Raw genomic sequence first — 23,409 nt, 5'->3', positions numbered from 1 at the left:
TTCCTTTTCCTCTCAGACGTGGTCGTTTCAGCACCACGCCCCTTTGGACAGCTCCCGTTATATTACCTTTGTGAATAACGCCTTTGATTTGACAGACCGTAAACCAGCCAGGACGGATCGCATTGCTTACACATTCATAACAGATTTTTGTTTTTCAAAACAAGCAGTTTCAATTTTATCAATTCAAATCAAAATACCAAGAGAACCATGGCTGAGAGGAGACTTCACCCACAAGATGACAAATCTTCTCTGCTTTCAAAACTTGGGACAGACAGTCCAAAACGCAGAATGAAATTCGGAGGGATGTTTTGCAGCGTCGAGGGAGCATTTGAAAACAAAACTCTAAATTTTGAGTCCTTTAGCTCCAGAGGGAGGGTCGATGACAAAAGTTGCTTAGATACCGCGAGTGTGAGTAACTTCTCAAGCGCGAGCAGCACGGCGACATCTCGACCTCAGCCTGCGCCGTCTTCCTCCAGTTTAGAAGACGTCGTATGTCCAACGGGTCACAGGCACGTTCATAACGATCGATGTGAGGTAATCAATACCCCAACTAACTCTTTGGGTCGTGCTTGGGTGTGAGTGTGTGTGCGTGTGTGTGAAGGGTGCGAGAGAGAGTGGAAAGCATTAACACAGTCTGCTACGTTAAAACAAATAAATTAACTTTATTGCGCGACGAAATCATGGTCTGTTATAGGTTACTTTCCAAGTTAGGGCAAAAACGAAGATTCTGGCCCACAATGCAAGATAGACGTTTGTCTCCTATGATGCTGTTTCTCAATAATGAAAAATGTTTCATCGCAATACTCCATTCACCGTATCATAATGACCAGGTTATCAACTTTTAATTATTTGTAATCCCTATTTATTTTTTTGTATTTAAAGACGTAATTATACAATTCTAAATACGAAAACAAAAATAAAGTATATAAAGAATTAATAATGGTGTGTGGTAATGCACCGTGGCCCAGATGTTCCGCCTCCTCTCTTATCGCGCTGAATGGGTGCAGAATACTAAACAGATGGTGGACGTGGACCGGGCCAAGGAGGGGAGGGGACTGGGAAGCGCTTTGTGGACCGCCACCGTTGAACCCCAATATTCACATGATTCAACCCTGGTTACCGACAGCTCTTCTCACGCCCTGTCGTTGGCACGTGCTCATTGCGGGTTCCCTCTAACGCGAGCACAGACCAATTCATCTCGCGTTTTTTTGCTACCTCGGAAATCAAAGCTTCCCCAGAACCGGCGGCATGTCTTACCAAGGCAAGAAGAATAATCCTCGTTTGACGGTAAGCAGCAGTTGTAAACAGTTACGGTATTATAAAACGGAGCCACTGGGAAAGATTTGCCGGTCACCGGGACACAAGATCCATTTATTGTGCAGACGAGGGTGATTCGCCGCTAGCAACAGCCTGTCGTCGGTGCTTCCGTTAAAACCGATACTGGTTTTACATCACCATTACAAGATGCTGGTTCAGACACGGAAACGTGACCAAGCAGACTAGGAATAGAGTAAAAAAAAATAAGTCGAAATTAGAAATGAAAGAGTGACGTGACGTGCCGGCGGCACCCAGTCCCCCGCGGGGGCGCGCGCCCATTGTTTGCACGCTGCCTTATGACAAGGCTCTAAACTCAGGGATTTGACTTAATTCCTTATTTTTTATTAACATATAACCGCGCTTCTGTTGGAAAATGATATGACCACGTCCTAATTTCTGTCCTTGGAATGTTAATGTTCCAAAAATGTCAAAGGCGACAGTAGTACAGAGTAAGCACACCAGCCTGTTATGGCCTAGACGCCCTGTCTGGCGCTCCTACCCACCACCCTCGCTTCGTTAAGCTCTTCAAGGAGCATTTTCCACGTTAAGTATTGTGGGGAGCAAACCGGGAACGGAACACTGTTCGCCAGACAAAGAGAATCCGATTCCCTTCCGCGCGGTTTGGCCCAGAGGCTTGTCCTGTGCTTCTCAGGTGACCCACATTTGGCTCGCGCAGAGGTAGATTCTTATCTGCTTCTGTATAACGTTTGACACACACAAACTGCATACTGCATATTGCATGATGCAAACGTTTTTCTGAAGTGCATGCATTACTGAGGTTCATCGGTCACTCCTGTGGGAATTTCCTTTATTTGAGCTTGCTTGGTGCAACCAGAGATACCGTCTCTGGGTGCAACTTATCCTGGTTCTTGCAGTGACCCTAAAGATCAGGAGCAGCAGTGGAACTGGAAGTGTCAAGATGCATTACCAACATGACTTGTGTTCTGGTGCATCCATGCCCTCAGTACAAAACTGGGCAACCATGACCACTGTTAACAAACCTTTAGGATATCAGGAATGACAACCATGACAACTGCTAACAAACCTTTAGGAAATCAGTATGTGCAAAACGCCGTGATCCTTGGCTAGAACAGTTGATTTGATCTTTAATGCCATGCCATGGCGAGGTTCAGGAAAGGGTAACACAGAAATGCCTCACATGGTCCAGTGAGTTCGCCTTAAAGGCTGCTGGGCCTTGCTCGTAGGAAGAGAGGGGGAAGACGTGGCTGAGCGACTGTGAGTGAAATCAAACACATTAAAGCAGTCTGGTGGACCAACATGACAGTGGAAAAGAAGAAAGCAAAATGATCGACTAATAATAATGGATTGGCAGTAAAGGTGTGCGCATGCACGCGTGAACATCAGCCTGAAAATTCAAAGAGCTTTTCAGATTCCCTCATGTTGCTGTGATAAAACCTCATTATTAATCATTAATACGGGTCTTATTATTTCAGTTGCCATCTTATCATTTTATAGAATACTGCATATTCTAAATATTCATGAGGATTTACATATTTTAACTAGGCAGTTTGCTTTTATCTTTTTCCATTGTTTGTAATTACGCTGTAATCATATGATCAGAGCTGTATGCAAATTCAAACTTTGCTATGAAAACAAAAAAATTTACATAGTGTCATTATTTTTATTTTAAACATATTGTGACAGAAGTTAGGCAGTAGTGTCACCTACACTTTCTTTACATTTTTCTGGATATGTAGAAAAATAATGCTTCATATTTTGAGGTCAAACTTGAATAAAAATTATAGTTAAGCGAGCCAAAACAAATTCCGGCTTCATCCATGTAAGTTTCATTGTGTGCTGTGGTTACAATCACAAGGCTGGTGATTGTAACCACAGCACACAATGAAACTTACATGTCATGACTAAGATGTGTAATGCCAAAATCTAATTTTGTCCTAGTTCTAATTTGCATGTTGATATGTGTTCTCCTTCTGCAGAGTGATAAGCTCATTATCAAAGGGGGCAAAATCGTCAACGATGATCAGTCCTTCTATGCTGACATTTATATCGAGGATGGGATCGTCAAGTAATTACACTTCTGTTTTAAAGTACAAACATATTTAACACATCATTATAAAAGTATAATAAAAATGTAACAGCTGCTGGTGGCAATATTCCCAACATCCTGCCAGTGTTAAAAGTTGTAGGAATGGCTCCAGACGTGCTAGCACTGTTCATGATGGTTAAATCGTTTGTCCACATCCTTCAGACAGATTGGAGAGAACCTCATTGTCCCCACTGGGGTGAAGACAGTGGACGCATACGGTCATATCGTCATCCCGGGCGGCATCGACGTGAACACCTGCCTTCATGCTCCACGCATGGGCATGAACCCCGCTGACGACTTCTACCATGGCACCCGCGCTGCCTTGGCTGGTGGCACCACCATGATCAGTGAGTTGATCTTGTAGGAAAGGCCATACTGCAGGGCTGGTGATGAGCGCAGGAGCAGGCCACAGCCCAGGAGGTGACCAGGGCTCCAGACGGTGGCTTTTTGGACCTCTGTTAGCTTTGCACGCTACAGTTTTATGGTTGCACTTTTTACTTGTTCACATAGCTTCGTGTTGACTTCTGCGGGATGCTAATCAGGTCTGTAAATGCAGGAAAGGCACTGAAGTGTATAGCATGGTCCCATAGGACTGAGATTAACACAAGAAGGAGGATTAGAGAAGGAAGACAAAGGAAAGATAGAAAACATTCAGAGGCAAAAAAAAGGACTTTTGACAAAGAAGTAGGAGTTTTAAGATAAGATGTTAAGACCAGAAGGTACAGTATATCAGTCAGCTAAAAGCAGAGGAAAGGGGTAATTACTGTCATGTTTACAAATATGTGTTTATAAATAAGTAGTATGGGTGCACTACTATTAACTGACACTGTGATTTCAACAATTATCCATTTTCATTGACAAGGCTGAAATTAATGCCTTATACCTACACATCGAAATAAAGCTCTCAGTGAGGTACTCATTACATTTCAGTGATCTAACAAATCAAAGAATCAGACAAAAACATCTCACTGCTCTGTGCGATGATGCAGTATTTGTTTCTTTAATCACCTTTCATAAATGTGTATGGTCAGGACTGTTCTTCTAACCCCCCCCCCCCCCCCCCCCCCGTAGTTGACCATGTGGTTCCAGAGCCGGGCGTCAGTTTGCTGACCGCGTATGACCACTGGCGAGACGTGGCAGACAAGAGGTCCTGCTGTGACTACTCGCTGCACATGGACATCACACGCTGGCATGAGGGCATGTTTGAGGAGCTGGAGACTCTGGTCAAAGATAAAGGTGATGCTTTATAAATGTCCATCACGGTGATCTCAGTTAAAGCCAGACAGCGTGTTTGGTCGGCTTGTTGGAATTGTTGTGTCTCTTGCTTGTCATTGTAGGGGTGAACTCATTCCTGGCCTTCATGGCTTACAAAGACAAATATCAAAGCTCAGATTCTCAAGTAAGATTGGCAGTGAACATTCACCACTCTTTCTGTGTAACGCAACACTATCACTACCCAGCAGCCATGCTGAGGTGTGCGTCTTAAGAATACACCCCCCGAGGGTTTAAATGAACCTGACGTCAGGAGCTGAAGACAGCCGTGTGTCTTCCTGCAGATGTATGAGATGTTTGGTATGCTGAGAGAGCTGGGAGCTGTTGCACAAGTGCATGCGGAGAATGGAGACATTATTGAGGAGGTGTGAGTCCCACTCTACATCACTTCTGCATTTGTTGTCAGTTCATTCGGTCTCATGTATCCAGTTTTATTACTTTGAGTTATTTTTTCTTGTGAAGCACTTTGCAGTCTTACTTGGAAAAGTGCTATATAAATAATTTTTATGTTATCACTGTTTTATTTTGTGATCCCAGGAGCAGAAAAGGCTTTTGGATCTGGGAATCACAGGCCCTGAAGGCCACGTGCTCAGCCACTCTGAGGAGGTACAATCTGCCAAGGGCCCCAGACCACTCCTGCTGTTCATATGTCTGCCAGATTAACTGTGCCACATGCTGAGATGAGCATTTCCTTTCACTAGGTGGAGACTGAGGCTGTGTACCGGGCCATCACCGTCGCTAAGCAAGCCAACTGCCCTCTCTACATCACCAAGGTCATGAGTAAATCTGCTGCTGATGTCATCGCTAAGGCCAGGAAAAAGGGTAAAATGAAATCCCTTAGGCGTACAGCGCTTACATCGTTCAAAGAGGAAGAAATGAAGCATGTAGAACCACTAAGAAACTAGGAATAATAATAATAATAATAATAATAATAATCTTTATTTGTATAGCACCTTTCATACATACATGTAACTCAAAGTGCTTTACAGTATAAATAAAAGAAACATTAAAAGGAGATAAGACAATGACAAAAAGAAAATGTTAAAAGAAATTAAAGATAAAAATATTAAAATAACATAAAAAGTAAAAAGTGAAGTAAGATAATAAAAGTAAAGTAAATAAGATAAAACTATTAAGAGTTTCTTAACTAAAAGCGGATCTAAACAGGAATGTTTTGAGACTGCTCTTAAAACTATGCAGGGATGAAATGCCTTTGAGCTCTTCAGGAAGAGAATTCCAGAGCTTTGGGCCATAGTGGCTAAAAGCACCCTCGCCAATCTTTAATCGGCTTTTAGGAATCACCAGTAGATTACTGTTTGAAGACCTGAGAGACCTGACTGGAACATATCTAACAATCATTTCACTTAGGTAAAGAGGGGCAAGACCATGAAGACATTTAAAAACCATGACTAGAACCTTAAAATCTATTCTAAAGCTGACAGGTAACCAGTGCAGTGAGTGGAGTGCAGGTGTAATATGATCTCTCTTTCTCCTGCGGGTCAGAACCCTTGCAGCCGCGTTCTGAACTCGCTGTAGGTGCGAAATAGAGCTCTTTGGAAGAGCAGATAGAACAGCGTTACAATAATCTAGCCTTGATGTGATAAATGCATGGACAAGTTTTTCACTGTCAGCAGGAGAGAGCATATCTCGGACCTTAGCGATGTTTCGAAGATGAAAGTAAGCTGTCTTGCATGTAGTCATGATGTGTGATTTGAAGCTGAGCTCATTATCAAAGGTGACGCCCAGGTTCTTAACACATTGTCTGGCTTTCAGATTCATTTGATTTAAATAAGTCTGGACATCATTCCTTTGTGAATCACTGCCAAGAACAAGAACCTCTGTCTTCTGTTTATTTAATTGCAGAAAATTGTCAGACATCCATGTCTGTATATCATCTATGCAGTCAAACAGTGAGCAAATAGATTTTAGGGCTTTAGGTTCTAGCGAAATATAAAGTTGAGTGTCATCTGCATATTGATGATAACTAATACCATGTTTATTAATGATGTGTGGTAACGGAAGCATATATAGGTTGAATAGTAACGGCCCAAGAATTGATCCTTGGGGGACGCCACAAGTTATTTTTTGACGTGTGGAAATTCGTTTGGTTTAGGCTTGGTTGTTTATGGAGAGCCAATAGCAGCCAGCCTTGGGAGCGACGGATCACACTACTGGAGTCCGAACTGGGCCAGAGCCGCTGCCTTTGTTATGTCACCGCCCCTCAGTCCTGATACGGGAACCTCCGACTACCTCAACTCTATGCTGTCCTGGTGAGAGTCCTGCTGAACAACAGAATGAAATCAATTTGTTCTAAATGAAAATCATTGGTGCGGTGCGTTGTTTGTGTGTGTGTATGTGTGTGTGTGTGTTAACTATGCAGCATACATTGATCGAACCTGCATGTACTGATAATAAATGTTTAATGGGAGCAGCCACACGAGCTTAGCTGGACTCCTGACATTACCTTCCGTTCTTACCTTCCATTCTGAATGCTCTGTGTGTCAGCGGCGACCTTCAGGTGACGGGCAGTGCTCACTGCACATTCTCCACAGCCCAGAAGGCAGTTGGGAAGGACAACTTCACCCTCATCCCGGAGGGAACCAATGGCATAGAGGAACGTATGAGCATCGTATGGGACAAGGCTGTGGTACGCCACCTCACAGTAGCACTCTGGCCTTCTGGCCTCTCTATCTCTCTCTCTCTCTCTCTCTCTTTTTGTTACTTATAATATTTTAGTTTTCTGATTGTGATTCTGATGTGTACTCGTTCTGATTTCTGATGTCATCCTGATTAAAGTCATGATTTTGTTCTATAAACCGGAGGTAAATGTCATGACACTTGCTAAAACACCATTTACGGCTAAAACATTTTGCATTTTGGTTCCACAGGCTACAGGTAAAATGGACGAGAATGAGTTTGTGGCTGTCACCAGCACGAACGCGGCCAAGATCTTCAACCTGTATCCTCGCAAAGGCCGGATCGCCGTGGGCTCTGATGCAGACCTGGTCATCTGGAGCACCAAGGGGACCAAGACCATCTCCAGCGACACTCACAATCTGGTAGTGAATCCTGATAGTGAATCTTTGAATCTTTGAGCTTCAGTCACATGTTTTACAGTCCAGAAAAGTATAATATAAATATATAATATATAATAATATAATATAATATAAGTATAATATAATATAAATCCTCATCACTGCAGATTTCTTAACTGGTTATTTGGTCAGACTGCTGGTCGTTTCACTGGTGACCATCCAGGTGCTGCTGTTGAGTTTCTGCTTTCTTTGTTCCCTGCTGTCATGTGGTTCCTGAAGACGGTGGAGATGAACATCTTTGAAGGCATGGAATGCCGGGGCTTCCCCGTGGGGGTGATCAGTCAAGGCAGGATGGTGCTGGAGGGCGGGACACTGGAGGTGGTGGAAGGGTCCGGACGGTTTGTCCCCAGGAAAGGATTCCCAGATTACGTCTACAAGAGGATCAAGGCCCGGAGCAGGGTAGGACCTGCACGCTCAGTGTCTGATCTTACATGGGAAATAAATACTGACTTTTTAGTCAATTTTAGTCAATAAAACTTTATCAATTACTATTTCATCAAAAGAGGCGATGATTCTGTGAGATATTGCAGGGGGATTGTGTGACAAAAGTGAGACACTGCACCCTCGGTGCCAGTCTCTAAGTATGCATAAATGGTTTTTTGTGTGTGTGTTTGTGTGTTTGTGTGTGTGTGTGTGTGTGTGTGTGTGTGTGTGTGTGTCTGTGGTGATGGATTTAAATGTTCTGCAGATGGCAGAGGCTCGGGGTGTTCCTCGTGGTAATTATGATGGCCCTGTCCATGATGTCATTAGCATGACAAAGTCTGTACCACCCACTCCCACCACCAGAGGGCCCTCTTGTCCAGGGAAGACCACTACTGGGCCAGCCAGGAACCTGCACCAGTCTGGCTTCACCCTCTCTGGTAAGCTCTTTCCTCTACAATGTGTTTGTTTTTGCCTATTTTGTATGTCCCTTGATCCATCTGTTTTCTCTCTCTCTCTCTCTCACTCGCTCTCTCTCCCTCTCTCTCTCTCTCTCACCCTCTCTCTCTCTCTCTCTCTCTCTCTCTCTCTCTCTCTCTCTCTCTCTCTCTCTCTTTCTCTCTCTTTCTACTGTTTAAGTGGCAATTGCTGGCCATAGAAATTCAGACATGCATTAATTATCCTAAACTTTAGATTAACAGATCAAACTGTCTTAGTTTAAAAAATAGGAAACAAAAAAAGAAGCAACTGGTTTCTAGAGCTTTGCCTTCTCTCTCTGTGTGTCTAATGCAGGCACTCAAAAGGATGACCACATCCCCAGGCGTACAGCACAGAGGATTGTAGCGCCACCTGGAGGCAGGTCTAATATTACAACTCTTTCATGAGTTGCATCCACTGAGGGAACCAAGCAGTTAGTCACAATTATGATCTCCCTTGGCTTCCAGTTTAACATATAACAATAATATCATGCAATCAACATTTTATTAGCTAACTTTAATACACTTGCTATTCCTGTCAATGCCACCGTGCAGAGACGGAACTATGCACCCCCTAGCACATGAAGATCATGATGCAGCCCGTTCACTCTCCCTTTGTTCAGATACCCTCACTATACACTCTTTTCATTCAAAATCCAAAGCCCATTGTGTAGCATGTACCATTCACCAGAGTCTGCAAACTCAGTGTGCCATTCTGTCAGCTTTAGAATACGAGTAGCATTGATAATGTGATGAAGATGATTAGCTGGTGATTGTAGTGTCTGTGTAACACTGGACTGATCACTACCAAGTGCTGCCTTTAAACCAGAGCTTGTCCCGTCTGCCGTCATGCACACTGCGACGGGACTTGCTGGCGAGACTCTTCTGCCACCATCCGAGTTCTTCAGCAAGCTGCCAGTACACTGTCTTCACTTTGAAATGAAAACCGAATCTGTTGCTGTTAAGTTGGTTCATTGCGATTTGTAAATGTTAGGCTTGAGCATTTCCCTTATGAAATGAAATTCATTTCAGAATATACAATGTCTAAGGCCTTATCTCTCTAAAGGGAGCTTAGCGTGGATAGAAACTCGCCCCAGCCGAAAAGGTCTGGTCATTACTGCTCTTCCACTCACCTGAAACTGGACACTTTTATAGGTTTTTAAACTGAAACATTTGGTGCTCCGTTGTGTTACTGTGATGGATAAACCACTCTCTGGCCCCCAACTCTGATTTGGAATTCATATGTTCATGTGTTTTCCTTTGAGTAGAACCCCTTTATTTCCTCAAGTGGGCTCAGTTATATATAATTGTTTTTATAGTGAAATGCACAGACGGTATTAGGCAGGAAAGTCCTCCTGTGATGTGGTGAGCTGTTTTGAAGGTAGCCTGTGTGGATCAGTGAAATTCCACTTAAAGGACAGACGGCAGTCAGTGCTGTTTTTGACTTTCTCTGTACTCAGTTTGTATATACGTCTTATGTTTCTGTGCATGTCTGCATGATCTCAATAAACAGTTTTTATGGGAGAAAACTCATGTAGAAATTTATTTTGTGATTAGATGCTAAATGTTTCTGTTTAACTCACAATATCAAATACAACAATAAAGTTTGTCAAAAGAACAGCATGAATCACAGGGAAGCATTAAAGGAAAGTTAGCATGAATGTTTTCAAACATCAGCGCAGCTCACTGAGAAATGTCTCACTGAGAAATGTCTCATGTTTGGCAATGTCACTGACAAAGTGTTTTTGTGGTTGTTGTCATGGACACTACAGATGTTCTGAAGAAATTGGGAAATAAGAAACCATTGACATTTATGTTCATGTTCTGTTTTGTGTTATACTGGTTGTGTACTGGTCAAAAATGTTTATTGCGTCTTGCAAAAAATGTCTGTTTATTATGTATTTTTGCATGTCGAATCCAGACATATCCAGAATTTCTCCATCTCTCATGGTTTTGTTGTTCCAGTATACTTGCATGTGATTGTGTATGTAATGTAATGAGTAGTGGTAAGCAGGGAGGTGGGGCCATCTGTCATAGCCAATACTAAGGGATGATCCTCAGACCTAATACAGGCAAAATCATACAATGAACATTTTAGAAGTTCATTTGTACACACCTTAAGAGGAATCCAAGTGTTATTTATGGATGATTAATATGATCACTGCAAAATGTAGTTGCCCTGTCACTTAAAAACTATATGAGATGAGAAAAGTATTTTCAGGTTCAAATTCAGTGTAAAAAGTTATCGAAGGTAAACCTATATTAGTTTGTGAAACCAGAAACCAGTTCTAATGTAAATGGCCAGTGTTACCAGTGTTATCAAGAATTGCATCTTCGGTTTTAAGGGGGCCCCTTCCCCCTCATCCCTTTTTTAGATGCTGACGTCCTGTGATGCTCTGAAAGGTTAAAAACATGTCTGCGTGCCAAGAGGCCCTGGGCCGGGAGGGACAGGCTGGCGTGCGTGTGTGTGAGGGAATGGGGGAGTGTGTGTGGCATGGTGTGTGTGATGGGGAGTGTGTGGTGGAAGTGTGTGTGTGTGTGAAGGAGCAGGGGAGTGTGTGGTGGGATGCATGTGACGGGGAGTGTGTGTGTGAGGGAGCAGGGGAGTGTGTGTGGAAGGGTGTGTGTGTGGTGCTGAGTGGGGCTGATGAACACAGACAGGTGCTTCAGTGTAGCATGGGCTCCCCTCACCCCCCCCCCCCCCCCCCCAGGAAGTCACATGGGCCATTTCATTTTCACACTGCTTATTTACGTTACAATCAATGAAACATTCGTCTGGGGTTTTCCTTGGTGATGTAAAGTACAGGATATGTTTAAATATGGTTAAAATGGTTTTATGACCTAAACAAGCAATTGCACAATCTTTGTCAATGTTATCTTAAACACTACATAGTCTTTTTTTATTATAGTCATTTTGATATATACTATATAGACAGCCCAGAAGGCTATATATATATTCTATATAGACAGAATACTGTCTTAAGTAACATCAGTCGTCAGTGCTGCATTATTTTACAACTAGAGCATTATAAAAACCTCCGTCTTCTATGTTCCATGTTTACAATTTTGTAATCATAATAAACAATTTGCATTTAAGTACCAGATTAGTTTTACAGTATCACATAGTTTGTGAAAGAATGTCATTAAGCCAATTTTAATTATTGTGAATGTTTTAGCCCATGTCATGAACCCCACACCCTACACATGCATTAAAGCGTTTGGATTGGCAGTCTGGTAGTTCCTGCCTCCCTTGAGCACAAAAGCTCCTACATGAGCAGGTTTGTTAACTACACCTGCCACTCAGCACTACTGCGCACGTCTGTGATCGTTCTGCAAAACTCACATGTTTTGTCTTAAGCCCTTGGTGAGAATGGGGGGATATACAACCTCAAACTACATCTCTGGAGATTAGTAGCTCCACTTGTAAAGTTATGATATTCCATCTCATGTCTTATAGATATAATATTCAGGTGCATCTCAATAAATTATATCATCAAAACCTTTATTTCAGTAATTCAATACAAAATGTGAAACGCATATATTATATAGATTCATGACAGTGATCTATTTAAGTGTTTAAGTATTTCTGTTAATGTTGATGATTATGGCTTACAGCCAATGATAAACCCAAAAGTCATTTTCTCAGAAAACTAGAATGTTATATAATACCAACTGAAAAAAAAAATTTAATTCAGAAATGTTGACCTACTGAAAAGCACGTAAGTATATTCAGTAAATGGACTCAATACTTGGTCTGGTCTCCTTTTGCACAAGTTACTGCATCAATGCAACGTGGCATGGAGGCGATCAGACTGTGGCACTGCTGAGGTGTAATGGAAGCCCAAGTTGCTTTGATTGCAGCCTTCAGCTCATCTGCATTGTTGGATCTGGTGTCTCTCATCTTCCTCTTGACAATATCCCATAGATTCTCTATGGGGTTCAGGTCAGGCCAGTTAGCTGGACAGTCAAGCACAGTGATACTGTGGTTATTAAACCTGGTATTGGTACTTTTGGCAGTGTGGACAGGTGCCAAGTCCTGCTGAAAAATGCTTGAAAAGCTTGTTGGCAGAGGGAAACAAAGTGCTCTAAAATGTCCTGGCATACAGCTGCGCTGACTTTTGGTCTTGAAATAACAGGCATTTACTGTACATACTTTTCAGTAGGCCAACATTTCTGAATTAATTTTTTTTTTCAGTTGGTCTTATATAATATTCTAGTTTTCTGAGATAATGACTTGGATTTTCAATGGCTGTAAGCCATAATCATCAACATTAACAGAAATAAACACTTGAAGTAGATCATTCTGTCATGAGTCTATATAATATATGCATTTCACTTTTTGTACTGAATTACTGAAATAAATAAACTTTTTGATGATATTCAAATTTATTGAGAGGCACCTGTATTTCTAGGACTGAAACCAAAGCCTATGAAACCCAAACGTATTATATTTAAGTATTATATTTAAATTATTAATTTAATTGTGCAGATGTATGGTGTGAATAAACCTTTCTGCCATCTTCGATCTTGCATTTAATACAGTGTTTTCACAGTAATAACAGCTGTAATTGACGTCAAGGTATGTGTGCTCAGGCTTCTAAAACCTATGAATGCTTCACTGCAGTTTCAGTTTGCTAGTGCACACTGAACATGTAACGGTGGCACTACTCCGTGTACACAGACACTTTCTCTGCGATGATGCTCAGAGGATGCCTTTTACACGTGTTGGAGAAATACGGAAAGAGCTTCTCTGTGAATTTATCCTTGAACTTGTAGAGCAGCGTGTTGTCGCCGGCGTCCGAGAAGGTCACTCGGCCAACGTCCCAGTCCAACTGCACTCGCACCTTCTGGGGTTTCCTCTTCATGCTCAGGGGGGCGCCGGCACCGTCACTGGCCCGGTACTGCCCGTTATCCAGGGACACGGTCCACATCCCGCGCTCGGCGCTGGGCGGGAACCACTCCTTGCGCGCTACGCTCTCCTTGGCTACACCCAGCACCCACCCGCTGCTGTCACCCACCTCCACGTCCCAGCTGTGCCGACCCCAGCCGAACCCCTCCGCTGCCAGCACACCCTCGTAGCCACGGAAACGCTCGGGGTTGTCGGGGAGATGCTGCTCTTCCTCCTCTGTGTAGTGGATGGTGGCGAGGTCGTCAGAAAGAGACAGGCACGTGTCTGCTGTGTTGGGGTCAAGGGTTACCGGGGCTGATGGAAAAAGTGATGTGGGTTCCTTTAGTTTGTCATGTTCACATGCAACTGTAAGCACCCACTCAAATATTCATATTTACACATGAACCACATAAATTAAATCACATTACTTAATGGCACAAAGAATTACTGACACACAAAACATTAAAATTTGTATTATATAATTTTTTAATTAACATGTAGGCTACACTACATTCTGCGTTTGGTCTTTGAGAGTTAACTTACAGACTTCAGTTAATGCAGCATGTATGTGTTAATATCAATAAAAATTCAACATTTAAATCTGTCAACAGATAAGTCACTGACACTTACTGTACATTACAAGAGTTTGCATTTTCTCCCAGACCCTGAACCTCAGGCAGCTCAGGTGTTTGGCCATGTCGATCAGAGCTCCAGGGCTCTCCTCTGGATCCTGCACTGTGCAGTTCACTCTGTGTTCAGGGGGAAACCTCAAATGAACCCATCTAGCGTGTAACACTAACACTTCTGAACACTAACATTTTAATGCATTAATGTGCCACTTCATAAAATTAGACATTGCATGTAGGGATGCAGGGTCTACTTACCGTTCAGATGTCTTCTTATAATTCTGCAGCACAACAGAGATCTTAGAGGATTCTCTAATATTGTTTCACACTTATTTGAATCTTTCATGAGAAATTACCAAAGAATGCAAAGAAAGAAACATTTACATGAATTACAAAATGAGAAAAAAGACAATCCTCTTCAAACCCAAACTTTACCTTTAGAAAGACGAAATCTTCAGAGGCCATGGCTTCCTCTGCAGAGTTAATGGTTTCCATTAGAGATGAAATCTCATCCTTTAACCTGTCCAACTTCTCCTTCATTTTACGAGCCTTTATCTCCTCCTCCTCCTTCAGGGAATTCAGTATGGAGGTCTCCTCATCCCGCAGAAACCGGTGCAGCTTCTCGAAGTCAGCCTTGATCAGCCGTCCTGCGTGCTGGCCTTGCTTCTGCTCGGGAGGATTCGTGTTCATTTTTATACATTTATTAATTTTGCTCTCAGTAAGAGGAAAGGAGAAACTGCAGAAAGGTGCCACTAACTTTAAGTTTACAAAACGATGGAAAACATCATTTGAAATGGGGCTTGCACTCTTCAGTGATGTCCAATGTGAATGTCATTACCTACAAATCATGCTACAGTGTATATCTAACTCTACGGTATTAGGTGTTAGTGTTGATATATAGAATGCAGGTGTTGGTGGCGGTAACCTTGATGTGCTCAGCCATGTCCTCACAGTTCTGCTTGGCTGTGTTCAGCACCTCCAGCTTCTCACTCAAGGTGCTAACTGCAGACCTCAGCTCATTCTACACAGAGAGTTTGCACAGATTCATTACAAAGTCTAATCATTCATACAAGACCATTTCCACTGTGACTCATATAAAAACACGACAAATAGGACTCCCTCCGTCTCTCTCTTTTCTCCCTCTTCATCTGCCTTTCCCGTCTCTCTCTCTCTTGGGTCTCACACCTTGCACTCCTCTGCTGCCTCCTCTGTGTCGATACACTCGTGGTCTTTGTGCTCGTCCTGGCACTGACTGCAGATCAGCTCCCCGTCCTCTTCGCAGAACAGAGTCAGTCTCTCTGCGTGCCTGGCACACATTTGGCCATCCGCAGCCTCTTCTGTGCCCTCTCCGCTGCCCAGATCTGACCCGCTGCCGGCCCGCCGGGGCTGTCCCTGGAAGATGGAGTCAAACAGGCCCTTGAGGACGCTGTCGAGCAGCTCCCGTCCGTAGCACTCCGTACATCCTTGCTGGCCTTGCCCTAGCTCAAGCTGGCACAGCTGCAGACAGGACTGACATAACCGGTGCCCACATGGAAGTAGAAACGAACCCCCTGCCTGGCACCCCGGGCACACATCGTCCGATGATAGGGAAGACTCTTCAGACGCCATGGGCCAGTGTGCTGGACGCCCTGTGTGTTTTTTAAGTGCTGACAACTGTCAGTTTCAGCAAGTCCGTCTCTGCTCTGTCCGGACTGGTTTATGTTTTGCTGGGCTGTGCTTTGAGTATCATAAGAAATTCTTCCTTGGATAGTTGATGGGCTATTTATAAAGTTGTTATTTCTGACAGGGCCTCGTGGCTCAAGGTATGTGTGTGTGTGTGTGTGTGTGTGTGTGTGTGTGTGTGTGTGTGTGTGTTTGTTTACATGTGCTTGCATGTGTACATCTGTTTGCATGTGCATGTTTATATTTGCATGTGTGTGTGTTTGTATTGGTGTTTGTATGTGTGCGTTGGTGTTGGTGTATGTGTTTTTTTGAGGGACAAACATATAGGTCCAAAAAGTAAGTCTCATTTCAAATTTATTTTGTTTGAAGACAAACTGCTGAGTAACAGTGTGATGAAACGTTTGTGTGTGTGTGTGTGTGTGTGTGTGTGTGTGTGTGTGTTTATTTTTGTCTCCACACTGGCACGAAATGTAAGATGAGACTGGTCCATAACATCTTAGGTGGTAAAATTCAATCAATGGTACCACCCCCCATCTTAACAAGTGCTTGTGGTTGTTTCTGGCTGTGGGTGAAAGTGCACCAGGTGTAACAGTGGAAACCCACTGCCCCATGAAATATACATGTTGTCCAGCATTTCATCATGCCACCTAGAAAAAAATCAAGATATGGATAGCCTGGACAGGTTGAGTAAAATGTTAATCCTGTTGGGATAGGGTCTTATTTCACTAAGGACCAAGTGAAGACATGTCTGTGTTTTTATTTATTTATAATTTTGTTTAGGGGCATATCAAGTTGTTGAAGTGTATATGATACTGTACAAAGCCATGTGTTTTCTTTCAGAATGTTGGTAGGATTTGCAGGGATAATATATATATATATATATATATATATATATATATATATATATATGCATACAACACACACTATATTGCCAAAAGCATTCACTCAACCTGACTCACATATGAACTTAAGTGACATCCCATTCCTAATCCATAATCCATAGGGTTCAATATGACATTGGTCCACCCTTTGCAGTTAGAACAGCTTCAACTCTTCTGGGAAGGCTATATATGGCAATATAGTGTATATAAATTTCTGAATTTGTAGGAGGAAACAGTTCATATTAGATAAAGCAGCTGATGTTTCCTAACCAATTAAAAGATGTTGATATTACAGTGAAGTACATAATGTTTTCAGAGAGACAGAGGTACTTTGTAAGCTGTGCAAGCAAAGTGCTTCCTTTTATGCATCTGCATGTGAATTAGGAGTCTCACCCAAGTACACTTATTGGCATTATCAGTGATTTATCTACCTGAGCAAATGAATCCCCAGTCATCTGCATACAGGTTGGTTGGTTGTCTTGACTATTATTGTACCCAGAATCTACTGCAAGGACATAGGAATGTGGTCAAATGATGAAAAAGGACACGTGGAGGGCATCTACAAATACCCAAGGAAATACCTAACCCCAGGATTCTCCAGTCACACTAGAAACAACAGCAGCAACACCCAAGCACCTCCAAGGGGTCAAGCAGTTTCTCAAGAGCGAGTTGAATGGGAAGAATGAGGCAAGGCATGTTTATGTATATAGGACCTTTCATACACAACGGCAATTCAAAGTGCAGTTCAATAAGATGAAAGCCATGAACATGTATAACCTGCCAGTCATCGGGTACCCATCAGGCACAACAATCTGGCCAAGAAAATAATTAGAAGGTGCCGATGTCAAGATCAGAACTCTCTTCATGACACATTGGGCACTTTATTGAAGATCCATTGTCCAAAGACACCAACCAGAAGGAGTTGGAAGGGGCATAAAGCATAAAATCCACAGTTCAAAGGTGAGACATGAAACATTCAGAAATGCATCCAAGCAGTGGATCCCAAGAAAGAGCTGATGAGAGAGTGCTTCAGTCAAATCATGGATGTGGTCACCATGGAAGCCGAGGAGGTGACATGGCAAGGTAATCCCCTCCACAATCCAACCAATGACTACAAAAGGCAAGACTGAAAGATAGCATAGGGTCAGTAATCATGGCTGCACAAGATCAAGCACTAAGCACTGGATCAATCAAAGCAGGTCTGTGTCAAATAAGACCAAAAGTGCAGACTAAAGGAACACCTGAGACAGTCCAGCACCTTGTAGCAGGATGTAAGATGCTGCCATGGAAAATATACACCTGAAGACACAACCAAGTGCCAGGAGTTGTAGGAACATATGCAATGCATATGAGCTAGACACCACTCAACTCCAAATAGGAGGAAATACAGAGATTGGTGGAAAATAACATAGTGGTTAAGTTAATGTGGAACATTTAGATTCAGACAGATAAACAAGTATAAAAGACTTTTCATTTGAAAGATAAACAAATGAAAAAACATTTTTACTACCGTAGACCCGATTTCGCTTCCGGGTGCAGATGGTAACTGGTTTTACACATCTAAGCAGCTCTAGCTGCCTATGAATTGGCAGAAATGGTCCTGTAAAAACGGAATTGTTTACAAGTTTCCCTTTTCCGACACAGCTAGTGCGGGGATGCAGCATCGAAATGGGAAATATTTTTGGCAAAAAGAAACGAACTCGAGTTACAGAGCAGGACAGAGCTGTTTTGGTAAGGCAGTTGGCTAACTTAGCCACACTAAACGCTAACACCCCTAACGGCACAACCACTAGCAGCTGGTGTGAAGACAAACACACCAGCTAGACTCATACAGTTAGTGTGGGCTAATGTGTATATTAGGTTCGTTTTTGTAAAGGTTTCTGTATGGTGTTTAACTTCCATCGCTACTGCGATATATTCGAGTATTACTCCATTTCGTGTAAAATTAGCATGTATGGCTGCTAGTGTAATCTGGGAGTGGTTAGCCAACAAGTTCAGGTGATGTTTGTCAGATAAATGAGCGTTTGTCAGATAAATGAACCTGGACCCTAACCTGGATCCCACACATACACTTCTGTAAATAGGAAGCTAGCTGTTAGCCGGCTAGATAGCCACTTAAGTTCATGTTTTGAAAAGCCGCCTCTCTTTATGTTTCAGGTTATGTCGAGCACCGGTCCCAAAGCTTCATTCTTCTCATAGTTTTAACTGGGTTTAAATAACAGTACACATGTGTAGTACTTAAAAATAATACTTAATTTAGTATAGCCGACCAAGTGTTACATAATTAGCTGGCTAACCCAACTAGGTGGCTGGCTGTCAGGAAAGGAGTGTTTGTTTTGTGCGACGATAGTTTGAATCAAACTTCAATAGACACGTTTATTTCAGGAAAGATAGCTCGTACAAACTTTTTGTGTGAACTTTCATCTCAGCCAAAATAAATATATTAATAACTAAGAGTGCGTGTGCTCAGTCATCAGTAGTGGTTTAATCAGATCTTGTAATCTGTATCTGGGTAGGGCATGACCAACGCATTCACCGTCCGACCGAAATCACAGCCATGAAACGTTTGGTGTGACTGTTCTTTTGTTTAACTGTACCGCAGCAACTCAAGCAGCAGAGAGATAAACTGAAGCAGTACCAACGGAAGATCAACCTTCAGCTGGAAAAGGAGAAGCAACTGGCCAAACAGCTGCTTAAGGATGGCAAAAAAGAGTGAGTCCAGTGTCCAGCTCCCAGCCTGTGACTCTTCGAGCAGGCCTTGCTTTGCTTTGCTCTTGTTTACGGTTTACAGTATTTCTGTTTACTAGCCTAATGTAAATATAAATATATTTTATTTAAATATTATATATGAAGGAGACAGAGAAAGCTGGGCAAGCAAAGTGCTTCTCGTATTATATTTCATGTAATACTTAAAATTACTCTTATTCTGGTTGTTGTAATTTCATAAAGAAATGGGTACAGGTAGTCAGTCCAATGATACCACAATTATTGTAATTTTTTTCTTTCTCGTGCATGTTGGTGGTAGGCTGCCTGTGGTGTTCTGTTGCCTAGAATCTGGATGTTGTTTATCCTATGGACACACAAAAATACAGCCCTTGTTTGTTAAATGCAGTGCATATAAATCTAGGCTTTATCATATTGTGGTAACAGTTGTCTGTCTTTTGAATTGTAGTTGTGCAGTAGTCGTCACTGTGGCAGGTGGTTCTGCTACAAAATCTTGATTCCATGGCTAAAACGTCTGCTGCATACCTCTGATACATCTGAGGAGCAAAAGCAGCATTATAGTTTAGGGAGCTGAATATTCGAGCTGTTACTTTGCTTGTTAATAAGATGCTTTGATGTTTTGTGTTTGTGTAGGAAAGCACTTGTGTTGCTTAAAAAGAAACGTTTCCAAGAACAGCTTCTCGACAAAACCGAGAACCAAATCAGCAACCTGGAGCGAATGGTAAATGAAAATGAAGCGCTCTCTAGCCAGATTACTGCCAGATGTCATAACCACATCTGAGCTACAGAATTGATAGTGATAAAGTCCAGCTATGTCACTATAAAATCAAGTTCATTTTCACATTTTGTGTATAATAAAATTATGAATGATTGAATACCATTCTGTAAGTGAGATAGATGTTTCTAAAATGAGAACAAACTCATGGCAAACTGGTTTGTGTTCATTCATGTTTGATAATGACTAGAAGCATATAATTTCAATTAGTGATTAATTGTTCTTTTCAATAAACATTTATCATTTTAGTATTGTATTTATGAATATTAGTGATGAGAATAGCTTTTATTATTGTTTCACTTTTGAAAATGTGTGGTGTACACAGTCTGAGTCAGCTTGTTTTTGGTAGTGGTGGGTTTTTTTTTTTTGGGCAGGGTACATAGAAAATTTCATAGGAACCAACTATTTGTCTGCCCTCCAGGTTCAAGACATTGAATTTGCACAGATAGAGATGAAGGTAATTGAAGGATTGAAAGTTGGCAACGACTGCTTGAAGAAAATGCATGAGGTATGTTCTGAGGCTCTTCTGGCACTGATCAATCATCTTAGGGCTGTGTTGCTCTTTTCCAGCTGCTGTTTGGTGCTGTTAAATGCTGCTATTGTTTGCAGTTTAAACATGGTGTCACTAGGAGCAGTGCTCATGAACAGTGCAGAATTCAGCATTTTATCTTTCCATAGAGTTTACAGTGTTTCTCAACACTCCTCTTCACATTTCACTATGCTAATTAATTGTCGAAATATAATAAAAACAAAAAAACAGCACTCTTAGGTTTGCTCTGTGTTAAACTGTGATTTCTTTTAAATTCCCCCCTTTAAAAAAACAGAGAATTGGTGATTGGCTGAGCAGACATGCAGCAGGACCATTCTAATGAGACTTCATTTAAAGATGATGTTATTGTTGTTGGCTGGTCCATATGAGAGGTCCTTACCTCTTCTCTCTTCCATACAGGTCATGTCTATAGAGGATGTGGAACGAATCATGGATGAGACTCAGGAGGCCGTTGAATACCAGAGGGTGAGCAGATATTAAGAGCAGGTCCAGTTATATTGTGTAGGTCCAAAACTCCATGTCTGAACTAAACGAAATGTTAGTTTCCTGAGCCGTTGACATCACGTCGCCTGTCTACGAAGCACAGATTCTGCTTGCCAGGACCCAGGTTGCGCTATAGATGAACACAACACCTGATTTGCCTGGGACACATCTCCCAGAAGCATTGACACGTTAAGATCATCTTAAATGAGTGAATGTTCAGTGTGATGCTGACTAGCACCACTGTTACATAGTTGTGTTTGTGTTCCATTGCTTTGGGGCCCTGACCCTGATGACTCTATTAAGTCAAGAAGACTCAAGAAATTGTATATCTGATTAGACATGTAAGCTGGGGGAATTTTGGACCTAAGTGGTGTTTGGTTTTAATCTTTCCTGCTCTGCTGTGTGCAGTGCATTTGAATGTCTGACCATACATCAAGCATAACTGTTGTACATCAAATGTAAGTGGAAAGAGGAGGGTGTGGGCATGTGTTGGTTAAAGGCTCAATGTTCTTATGTCTGCAGCAAATTGATGACATCCTGGCAGGCTCTCTGTCTCAAGAGGACGAAGACGCAGTCTTAGCGGAGCTCGAGGCCATCACTCAGGTGAGTGACTGATGGAGTGAATGAATGATAATGTGAATCTGTAAAAGTGTGTGAATGACGGTGGCATGGTTGTTTGCATGCACGGACTAATGTGCGTCTCACTGTGTGTGCTCAGGGAGACAACGATGTTGAGCTTCCCGAGGTGCCCACGGAGAAATTACCAGAGGTTCCTGTGCAGGAGCCAGGTGAGCCCTCTCTCTCCAACACATGCTCACACTCCATTCCCTCCTAACACTGAGTAATGACCTCCTGAGTCATTGCTGAGTTGAATTGTGGTTTGGGTTATTGTTATATATCCATATTCCTGCATTCTGGGTTCCAGATGCTAGCTGTATAGTTTTCCACCAATCTTGGTTCATGTAGTCTAAAACCGCCGAGATTCTGAGTGTTCAGAAAAATAATCTCAGCTCATTTGCAATGTTTTAGAGTGTGAGAAGGAGAGGGTGAAGAAGAAGGCAGAGAGAGAGTTGTTGGCTGTGTAAAACCTCATCCCTTCACCAGTCTTCACTTGGCCAGAATCACCTGCTGGGACTCAGAGCCTCACCCGAGTGAAGCCTCTCTCTCTCTCTGAGCATCCAACAACTGTCTGCTCTATATCTGAAACAGTTCACTTACGAATCACCAGGGAGTCTCTTTGTGTAGTTCATGGTAATGCTTGGTAATGAAGAATTTGGGGGTCTGAGGGCTTTTTCTGATTAAGATTTCCCTTTTAACTAAATATTGTGCTTTGCTATTTATTAATCTTTAACACTCCCTAGCAAGGTGTCTTCACCACCACACAGTTAATGCTTCTGGCAAGCTTCCAAGATAAATTGAGATCAGGTCCAGTAGTTGTGTTCTAAAACTCTGAGATAACCCAGGCTGCACCAGGCAATCTGCCTGTGACGAATTGCAGGTCGTTCTTTTAGTATTGTACTGTGAGAACCATGTTCCTATGTAGGCTAATCCCTGCCATGCATGAGCTCCTCCTCCTAACATCAGTAAGGGTGTTTGAAACCATAGGTGGATTGTGTTGATTGGATGATGGGGAGAGAGGAGACTAATCCTGCCGAGAACAGGACCTGTTCAGCAGAACGGCACCCGTTCTTAGCAAGCACCTGTCTCCTCTTGTTTGTGCGGATAATCATGTGTAACAGTAAACAAGGAGGGATAATATAACTGTCCTCACACTTTTATGTATATTTCTTTTTTTGTGATTTATTTGAGCCTCTTTTTTGTTGTTTTTTTTTTTTTTCTGTTTTTGTTTTTTGGCTTGGCTCATTAGATTTATCTGTAAGGAAAACATTTGGCATATCTCAAACCCCAAAATGAGTCCGATTCAAGCACAGGAGAATTGGTCAATAAGGCCAGAATGATCTTGGTCTCCTGTTGGACCACACTCAACTACTCCCAGAACTGTTGGGTTCTTCATCGTAGGCTTATTGTCTGCTCATGTTTTTTCAATCTGTGACAATAAAATGTTTTTTTAATCATTTTAAATGTGGTTTGTGTGTTGCTTTTTACACGCATGTGTTGAATTGTACCCCTAGAGGGCAGAGCAGCACAAATGAACCTTGGAAAGTCCTCTCC

The 23,409-nt window shown here is 42.3% G+C and overlaps 3 protein-coding genes across 4 annotated transcripts; 2 read left to right on the top strand and 1 right to left on the bottom strand.

Moving 5' to 3' along the window:
* The first annotated feature begins 60 nt into the window (after positions 1-60).
* dpysl4 (dihydropyrimidinase like 4) lies at positions 61-10,177 on the top strand. 2 transcript variants are annotated; one of them, XM_076999425.1, is made up of 14 exons: positions 61-534; positions 3,276-3,364; positions 3,548-3,732; positions 4,457-4,621; positions 4,723-4,784; positions 4,942-5,022; positions 5,195-5,263; positions 5,359-5,479; positions 6,771-6,927; positions 7,163-7,304; positions 7,546-7,716; positions 7,972-8,151; positions 8,441-8,612; positions 8,965-10,177. In XM_076999425.1, the coding sequence occupies exons 1-14, from the start codon at positions 208-210 to the stop codon at positions 9,054-9,056; spliced, it is 2,013 nt and encodes a 670-aa protein (XP_076855540.1). In that variant the 5' UTR covers positions 61-207; the 3' UTR covers positions 9,057-10,177. The 2 variants fall into 2 exon arrangements, with proteins under 2 accessions (XP_076855540.1, XP_076855541.1); XM_076999426.1 differs by lacking the exon at positions 61-534 and adding an exon at positions 1,027-1,287.
* Positions 10,178-12,937: 2,760 nt separating this feature from the next.
* On the bottom strand, positions 12,938-15,877 carry LOC143510259 (E3 ubiquitin-protein ligase TRIM39). Its single transcript, XM_076999427.1, has 6 exons — positions 15,348-15,877; positions 15,088-15,183; positions 14,598-14,828; positions 14,421-14,443; positions 14,167-14,285; positions 12,938-13,851 (listed from the first exon to the last, which is right to left on the bottom strand). Exons 1-6 carry the CDS (start codon positions 15,768-15,770, stop codon positions 13,313-13,315), a joined length of 1,431 nt encoding a protein of 476 aa, XP_076855542.1. The 5' UTR covers positions 15,771-15,877; the 3' UTR covers positions 12,938-13,312.
* A 2,344-nt stretch (positions 15,878-18,221) lies between these two features.
* chmp6b (charged multivesicular body protein 6b) lies at positions 18,222-23,319 on the top strand. The gene is made up of 8 exons (XM_076999406.1): positions 18,222-18,436; positions 19,308-19,417; positions 20,063-20,150; positions 20,626-20,712; positions 21,154-21,219; positions 21,760-21,840; positions 21,956-22,025; positions 22,267-23,319. The coding sequence occupies exons 1-8, from the start codon at positions 18,374-18,376 to the stop codon at positions 22,320-22,322; spliced, it is 621 nt and encodes a 206-aa protein (XP_076855521.1). The 5' UTR covers positions 18,222-18,373; the 3' UTR covers positions 22,323-23,319.
* Positions 23,320-23,409: the final 90 nt, after the last annotated feature.

Source organism: Brachyhypopomus gauderio, chromosome 3 (genome assembly GCF_052324685.1).
Source record: "Brachyhypopomus gauderio isolate BG-103 chromosome 3, BGAUD_0.2, whole genome shotgun sequence".
In the NCBI taxonomy this organism is placed as follows: domain Eukaryota; kingdom Metazoa; phylum Chordata; class Actinopteri; order Gymnotiformes; family Hypopomidae; genus Brachyhypopomus; species Brachyhypopomus gauderio.
The sequence above is the reverse complement of the archived record's forward strand: the minus strand, read 5'-3'. Positions and strand labels throughout refer to the sequence as shown.

Excerpts from the sequence above, each read along its gene's own strand:
- dpysl4 (XM_076999425.1), top strand. The coding sequence starts at position 208 with ATGGCTGAGAGGAGACTTCACCCACAAGATGACAAATCTTCTCTGCTT. Across the intron at positions 535-3,275 it reads TTCATAACGATCGATGTGAG|AGTGATAAGCTCATTATCAA; the intron begins GTAATCAATACC and ends CTCCTTCTGCAG. Across the intron at positions 7,717-7,971 it reads CCAGCGACACTCACAATCTG|ACGGTGGAGATGAACATCTT; the intron begins GTAGTGAATCCT and ends TGGTTCCTGAAG.
- LOC143510259 (XM_076999427.1), bottom strand. The coding sequence starts at position 15,770 with ATGGCGTCTGAAGAGTCTTCCCTATCATCGGACGATGTGTGCCCGGGG. Across the intron at positions 14,829-15,087 it reads ACATGGCTGAGCACATCAAG|AAGCAAGGCCAGCACGCAGG; the intron begins GTTACCGCCACC and ends CCTCCCGAGCAG. Across the intron at positions 14,286-14,420 it reads TATAAGAAGACATCTGAACG|AGTGAACTGCACAGTGCAGG; the intron begins GTAAGTAGACCC and ends CCCTGAACACAG.
- chmp6b (XM_076999406.1), top strand. The coding sequence starts at position 18,374 with ATGGGAAATATTTTTGGCAAAAAGAAACGAACTCGAGTTACAGAGCAG. Across the intron at positions 21,220-21,759 it reads AGGCCGTTGAATACCAGAGG|CAAATTGATGACATCCTGGC; the intron begins GTGAGCAGATAT and ends TTATGTCTGCAG. Across the intron at positions 22,026-22,266 it reads GGTTCCTGTGCAGGAGCCAG|AGTGTGAGAAGGAGAGGGTG; the intron begins GTGAGCCCTCTC and ends GCAATGTTTTAG.